Genomic DNA, 7603 nt, shown 5'->3' with positions numbered 1-7603 from the left:
AGCTATAATAGTCAATGATCAGAAAGTAGTTAACAATTATTGACATGGCCTAACATGGCATATAAAATACAGTCTCGGTTTTCTTAGAGCAAGCCTACCCCCTTTGCTCGGCACTCTCCTTTTGGCTCATTATTGACCCCACATTGTATAGAGCACACCAGATAGAACATCTCAAAGGCTGCTCTATTCCTATAGCTCAGGAGTGTTTGCACACTGACCACACATGATCTTAAGAGTCTATTATTCACCCACCTCTAACCTCACTTAAAAATCCCTATGATGTTTGCATGTTCTCACAAAAATTACAGATGATAAAATCCCTTGACAAAAATTGGCTAGCATACATTACAAGAGCAGTTCAAAAATTACCTTTCATACCTGCGGCAGTTAAAAGGGCCCCATGGGTGTGTGTGCTTCGAAGCCTTTTGCAAGCTGTGCTGCGGAGGCAGGAGAGCACGCAGCCGTCCGAGAGGAGCAATGCAGCCACGTGTTCAAGCGTGCGAACACGTGGTCAGCATGAGGAGTTTAAGAGTACCCAAAATATATATATAGATGATACCAAAAAAACATTTCGCCAAAATCGCAAAACTAATAATTAATAAATGATACCCAAAAAAACATTTTGGGTGCATATTGCAAAACACTAAGTTCAAAAGATTTCACAACCTTTTTGCCCAGTAAAGATTAGACATCAGCTAGTCGACTGGAATCTTAAAGTGGATCAAGATTTTGCATGGTCATCACACTGGTATGATGGAATAACTCAGCACAACCTTGCAGTTGCGACCAAGAGCAAACCAAATCAAGCACCATGTCAGCAGTACCTGCTTTCATTCATCACTTCCACTCTCTAGAGCCAGGTATTCAAAAGAACTCAAGCTGGTTGATTTTTCCCACTGCCTCGACTATACAAATCTAGCTGTTACATGCAGCACGGCTGTCATCACCCTCCACTCTTTACCCTGATCACTCGCTTGAGTACCTTCTCAAACTTGTAATAAGGAATTGGATCTTTTAGAATCTCCACACCCCTGTAGGGGAAATCATAAGTGGAATTGGCTGCTCCTAATATTTTGACCATACCAAGATCAAAGGTTGTGCCTTTCAAAATCCATGCACTTCTCAGCCAGCCATTTTACCAATGACAACTTTCTGACAGAAAATGCAAGGCAAAATCAAATACGTGAAGGAGGATTGATTAGATGCAAACATAATAAGAATTTGAGAGTATACCCTGAATGCAATCATAAGAAGGATTAAAACCATTGAAGGTCATCGCAGCCTAAGGCTGGAGGCAATAGCCAGATACCTACCATACATACCTTCCAAGTTCCATCAGTGACATCAGTGTTCATTTCAGATGAATCACGAGCAAAGAATGGTCCACCTTATAAAGTTTCCCACATCTCACATGAATATACAGGAATGCCATGTAGCTCCTGGTTTCTTTTTCCATTCAGAGATCTGTATGTGTCGTGTACCCTTCTAGCATTTGCATCCACACTAGCCAAAAAGCTGGAAGCCATGTAACAGCAAACCGCTGGAGTCTAAAACCTTCTCCAACTGTCAGGTGGCCATATCTGCATTTAAACAGAATAAGTAGTGTTATAAGACAGACACCTTCACAACGCGCCTTCATAAAATCTGGAGCATATCATAATTTCAACTTTAGTATAGTTGTGCCACCTACAAGTGTTTAAAAGAGACAGAAGTGCAGTGGAACAAGAAAACACAAGCACAACACCCTGTACCCTTCTCCTACCGAGAAAATGTGATACAACTGAAGCCTCATAAGTACAAAAGTTAACACCACTCCTTCACTCAGCCAATTGACTGCTGTTAGCTGCCAGTGCTCAGCCCAGTCCTTTACTGCAGATCGTTTTCCGCTTTGCTCAGCCCTGTAGAGAGTCGCTCCTAACTGTTGTGCTCCAGAGAGAATGAGATGGATATGAATATCCAACGCCTGTTTATATAGGGGGGCCTGGTTGGCCTGTCTTGTTCTCTCAGCCTGCCCATGACTGGCTACGGATGGTGTTCACTCGTTTATGTTGCCCAACCAATGCCCATGGCCCTGCCCAGATGCCCCAGATGTTGCCCAACAGTTCCTGAGTGCTGGTCGTTTGCATTCCTGGGCTGCCCTGGGTGCTGGCTGGCCTAGGCTGCCCAGTTGGGTCCTGACTTCCTGTTGGTGTGTCACATCAGCACTGTCTTGTGACTACTCACTCTTTTGCACGTTTGGAGAAGCAGTGCATGGATGGCATTAGTTATATGCCATTCTAGGAGTATCGCTAATAGAAGAGACTACATGTTATGATGAGAAACCCCCATCCCACATCACATTCAGCTACAGCCTGTTACCCTCCCATAGAATAGCTGGTCAATGCCTAAAAAGGGCTCCTAATCCTAGCTACAATACAGGGTTAAGTATATCCACACATGTGCATGTGACACTGCTAGTGTGACTAGTACTTCACATCTCCAGCGTGACTAGAGATAGCTAATATGACTGGTTGAGCTTGCTCTCTACTAGTGTGACTAAATGAGAGACTGAGACTGGCAATGATGTGCCACCAGTGTCACTAGGGACACACACACACCAGGGTACCCTAGTGTGACAGGACAGATACAAGTTTTGAGAACGGGGATTTCCAAGATACATAGCATTGCTCATGTTTTCTTGTGCTGTCTAGATGATTTACTAAAAGTATGCCACGTTTTTTCTGTGCTGCATGTGCTGCCTGGGTCGACCTTGTAGCACCAGGGACACCTAGAACTATTGGCTACAAGACCATGTGGATGCCTTTGATTGTTGACAGCGGTTGTCATTTTGCACGGCTCCAATGTCAGGCCAGAAATCAGCTTTAAAGCCTTGCTTTGGACTTAGACAAATTTTTGAAGGAAGAGAGTTCACACACACTCATAAGTGTCTGTGAACACCTGAAAAATGGGCACCAAGCATTCAAAGCACATAGGCATTCTCTACACCCAAAAAGAGTCAGGTTCCCTTCGCCTTGTCCTGCGTGGGGTGCCCAAGCACAACTAATGGTTGGTATGGGCTACCCCTCACACTTGTTTTGGGGTGCCCACATACATGACCTTGGTGGATATGCATGGTCAAGGGTAGAATACGGAAACCGTACAGCAGCAATTCAGCCACCTGTGCTGATGATGTGGCAGTTCGTACTTGCCACCCTGGTGAAGCAGCCCCAAAACTAATGCTGAGGCGTGTAGCATGGCACCATTTTGATGAGGATCACACATATATGCTCGCCGCTCGGTTTTGCAAATGGATGGGTGGAGCCTCCTCTACAAGTAAAAACGATGGAGGGATGGAGTTCAAGACGACGACGATAGAAGCTTGTAGAGAGAGCATGAGTGACTTTTGGTTCTCTTGCCACATGGGTGGATATGGGGTGCCGGCCCACACACAACGGCCACCAAGGTGCCCACCAAGTTGGGCCCCAGGCACTTAGGCACTTTCATAAGTTGTCCACTGAAATTTTAATGAGTGTGAACCTGCAAAGGTTATAAACCTTTAATGGATTAAATTAAAGGTTTAGAGTACACTTACCACATGCTCACGTGCCACAAAACGCGTCAGAATACAAGGCATTCGCACAGTTCTCAGGTAGTCTTGTGAACTGGAAATTCATAGTAGGCAGTCACATGAAAAGAGTTGACACAAAGACAGTTTCAAACATGCAAACATGTGTGCATGTACACTTAGTCACGAACAAATGTCCCAGTCATGGAACATGTACAACACGGCATTCCAAGGCACACATCTGGTACACCGGAAAGCCCAAATCCTTGACACTCAGATCGACACACTGGCCCCCAATGGGCACGAAACTGGGATCCCACGCACTCGGATCCACACATTGGCCTCAATATATGGGCAGCACGAAGGTTGCCTAGCCCTCGTAAATTGGCACGAGATTGTTAAAGACCATTTGGGTGGCCAAATGGTGACGGTACACCAAGTGTATGATCACCCGTGCGGTCAGCTCTTCTGCCTGTTGACGCCTGCAAGCACCAGAACAGCACATGCAAGCTGCTCTACAGCCTGTACCTACTGCTGTAAAGCCAGTTTTCCCATCCAGACTGCTGCGGCGATTCCCTTGGTTGACTTTCTCTCGTGCCCAGGTGATTGAAGAGAAGAACCTGCTACTGTTGCTACATAGACAGCCACTCCTCATGCTTGAAAAGTGCACGGGCATTGACCTAAACTCCACGAAGAGTACCTTGAAGCTGCTAAAGACCGGGGAGCGTTGTCCCTGGGTGCAATTAGCTTATTGTGAGACTGGGCTTGACTTGAGCCTTGCCAGCTCCACGTAGTAGCCTATGTGAGATTGGGTCCTGCATGTGAGATCCACACAAGCTTGCTGTGAAGTTAGAATCTCCCCTTGTCTTGGACTTGGATGATCGTCTCCCCTTGCTACGTGGCTTGGGCAGGGGGCTCTTTCCTCTTGCTTAGTGGCTTGAAGCTGGGAGCATCTATTTTACTGCATTTTCACATTGTTCTTGGAAATTTGGTGCTTGGTAACCTTGCTCTTGTATCTCCAATTTCCATACTAGAATAAAGCTATTCCTTTTTTTTGGGGGGGGGGGTCATTCCAACCCTAGTGTGGTGTACTATCTAATGTGTGTATCAAGTGGAGCTGGTTAGTGGTCTCTGCCGACCCTAAGAGGGCACATCTAGCAAGTCTTATGTTACTCTGATCCCCCATACCAGCACCCAGTCTTACATGTGACGTGATGAGAGGCTAGGCAGAAGGCAGCCAGAATATGGATGCCATACTGTGGTTCTGGCTCTGTCAAGTAGTTAGTACACCCATACCCACACACATGCATACCACACACACAGACACATGATGAGAGGCCAGGCAGAAGGCAACCAGAATATGGATGCCAAACTGTGGTTCTGGCTCTGTAAAGTAGTTGGTACACCCACACCCACACAGATACACATACACAATGTGTGAATACGAATGCAGATATACACACCAAAAATAGCTTATTGTTGGATGTGATATTTTGTGGCCACTGTTATTCCAAAAGCTAGAAACACATTCACAAGATACGAGACTGCTTGTCTCACCCGAAGGCAAACCTTGCCTTGAAGTAAGGCATAGGGGACTGGCCCATAATGTCTGGAATCTGTTGAGTTCGATGTATTATCGCCTTGAAGCCATACATGTCCCTTGGGGACCTGCATCAAGGGCATGGCAACGTATGAGAGCAACCATCCATTCCAGTTCAAGGAAAATCAAAAAAGCCAAAGAGAATACTTGTGATGACTAACCAGAACATGGTTGGCAACCTCTCCACTGTCGGGCACTGGTAAGACGAATACATTGTCTCCTTCAAGAGCCAGAACTCTCTTGCAGACCATCAATCTAGGGTTTTCTGGTGAGAGGGCCATCACTATGTCACCGGTCTTGATCTTCTGAAACTTTGTAGACAAGCGCTCTAGAAGGAGGAGGTCACCTGTTGCGCTCAGGGTTGGGAGCATGCTGGGCCCAATGACCTGCACAAACAGTACCGGAAACCCTAAAAAAAGGAACCACATGAAAACACAAACCTCTACCCTATTCTGTGCAAACAATAAACAGCCACCTGATGGATTTGCGCGACGTGGTTGGTGAAGACATGGAGGCAGCAGACGAATTGGGCGACCAGGAGCGACCTCTCCCATAGCTCTCTTGCTATTGGCTTCCATTCTTGAAAATAAAGCCTCCGAGCAGCAGGCATTCTTGAACCCGAGTTTGGCGGACATAACCACGAGCCTCCTAATACCTAAGTATATTAATTAGGTTTTGGAAAAGGGTCGAATAAAAATGAAATCCTTCAAAATATGTTCGAAAATGTTGTTTGCGCCGGTATATTAATTTATTAATTTGACGTGCCTTTTGCGCTGTCTATTTTATTAAAAGATGTGAAGAGAAAGTGATGCTCACACGTGTGAGTAGCATGTTCTTTTTACACGTCAGCATCGTGCTTTGCATGGTCTTCAGAGGCATGCATGCCTTTCATGCCTCGTCTCGTGATTTGTTTTCTCGATGGATGCAGGTTCTGTGGATGCAGGCATGCTTTTCATGCCTCATCGGGATTTGCCTTCTCGATGCCGCTTGTGGTTCTCTGGAGTTATCTGGATGTGTTGCGCTGTCCTTGCATTTCTATCATGTTGCTATGTTTGGTGCATCTTGGTAAGCTATATCATTTGTGTTGCTAGGCAGCCTTTGTGTTCGTGGCATTTCCGCTATGTCTAAGTCATGTGGTCCTATGGCTCTGTCCAAGCATGTGCGTAAAAAAGCCAACTCTGCTCCTGCATGCACCGTCTCGTCTTCGATACCATCACCTTTCACGCCTGCTCGCGTTTCTATGCCCTCCATGCATGCGCTATCATCGTTGTTCCTTGTGAAGCCACATTATGTGAGTCCAATAAAGAAAATATTCCTCCTCGCATCCTCACACTGCCCGAAGGCTCGGCTGGTTTGCAGAATCTCAAGGTTGGAGAGCCCATTCTTCAGGTGATGTTGTCATCTGTTGTTTACTATTGTACGTATAATCTCCTCTATATGCTGTGTTCAATCTTCCTCTGTATGCGTATGTGGATCACAGGCAGCTCCGATACGTCGTGTGCCACCATGAAGAGGAAGAAGGTCGATGAGTTATCAATTTTGTGTAGTGCTTGTCCATTGGATGCACCGGCTCCGTGTCCGAAGTTCCCAACTCGTGACACTCTGAAGATGCTGGAGATGTCTGTCACTATCGGCATCAACAACAACGATGTCGACACTTGTTTGTGGGATAACCTCGTCGAGTTCTCTCGGACAGTGTACGCAAGCTCTTTTCTCCCTCGAAAGAGCTTGCATTCTATCTACTTCTATCATTGTGGTTGGCAAGTCTCTGAAGCAACACCTCATGTGGAATGTGAGCAAGCCTGCTGGAGCGATTGTCATGTGCCATACGCTTCGCCAGATTAAAATGCACACGTTCAAGGGAATGGTGGGTTACTATCTCACTCTTGAAGATGATGACAAGTGGAAAATATTTCCCTAGTGCACAATGGATAATCCCTAAAGCAAAGAACAACATGGCTGCTAGGTACTTTCTCAATGAAAATCAAGAGAAAGATGAGCAAGTAGAGCAAGGAAATGGACAATTGGAGAATCAGCCCAATGATCTGTCAAACTACCAACTTGGTGGTCCGACCAATCCTATCTTTGTCAAAGAAAGCCCACCAGACGACGTCAATCCTAACGATCCATACATAAACTCCTCTGAAGAGAGGGCTGCTAAGTTCCTCATAACTGTGAGCAAAGACGAAGACTTCATACCTGTCCCCCCCTCGACATTGTAGTGCAATCCTTTTGCCCCACCATGTTGTAAATAAATAATTTGTAAGGTCTCTACAAGACATGTTTTCCGTCTCTTTTGGTATGAAAAAAACGTGGGCGCTGTGAAGAGATATGTCATCGAATGATATCTCCTTTTTTTTTTTTAGATCTAATATAATATCATGTTACATAATGGTGGAACACCGGCTCCAGTCAGTTCCACCTTAGCTTTAGCTAAAGTCTTTCCCCGTATTAATTTG

The 7603-nt window shown here is 45.6% G+C and overlaps 1 protein-coding gene across 4 annotated transcripts; it reads right to left on the bottom strand.

Annotated features, from left to right (window-relative positions):
* Positions 1-569: 569 nt before the first annotated feature.
* LOC147613761 (mitochondrial ATP-independent inner membrane protease subunit 1a-like) lies at positions 570-5859 on the bottom strand. 4 transcript variants are annotated; one of them, XR_015263265.1, is made up of 5 exons: positions 5620-5859; positions 5306-5530; positions 5102-5212; positions 1234-1580; positions 570-1152 (listed from the first exon to the last, which is right to left on the bottom strand). XR_015263265.1 is itself a non-coding variant. In XM_086781738.1 (4 exons), the coding sequence occupies exons 1-4, from the start codon at positions 5752-5754 to the stop codon at positions 1548-1550; spliced, it is 504 nt and encodes a 167-aa protein (XP_086637864.1). In that variant the 5' UTR covers positions 5755-5859; the 3' UTR covers positions 570-1547. The 4 variants fall into 4 exon arrangements, 1 of the variants encoding a protein (XP_086637864.1); XR_015263264.1 differs by having other exon boundaries at positions 1323-1580; XR_015263266.1 differs by having other exon boundaries at positions 570-1148; positions 1323-1580.
* Between the last annotated feature and the right edge of the window lie 1744 nt (positions 5860-7603).

Source organism: Cibotium barometz, chromosome 43 (genome assembly GCF_041138505.1).
Source record: "Cibotium barometz isolate CiBa-2024 chromosome 43, ASM4113850v1, whole genome shotgun sequence".
Classification (NCBI taxonomy): Eukaryota; Viridiplantae; Streptophyta; class Polypodiopsida; order Cyatheales; family Cibotiaceae; genus Cibotium; species Cibotium barometz.
Note: the sequence above shows the minus strand (reverse complement) of the source record. Positions and strands in the feature narration are given on the sequence as shown.

Excerpts from the sequence above, each read along its gene's own strand:
- LOC147613761 (XM_086781738.1), bottom strand. The coding sequence starts at position 5,754 with ATGCCTGCTGCTCGGAGGCTTTATTTTCAAGAATGGAAGCCAATAGCA. Across the intron at positions 5,213-5,305 it reads AGGTTGCCAACCATGTTCTG|GTCCCCAAGGGACATGTATG; the intron begins GTTAGTCATCAC and ends CCCTTGATGCAG. Across the intron at positions 1,581-5,101 it reads AAGGCAAGGTTTGCCTTCGG|ATATGGCCACCTGACAGTTG; the intron begins GTGAGACAAGCA and ends GTTTAAATGCAG.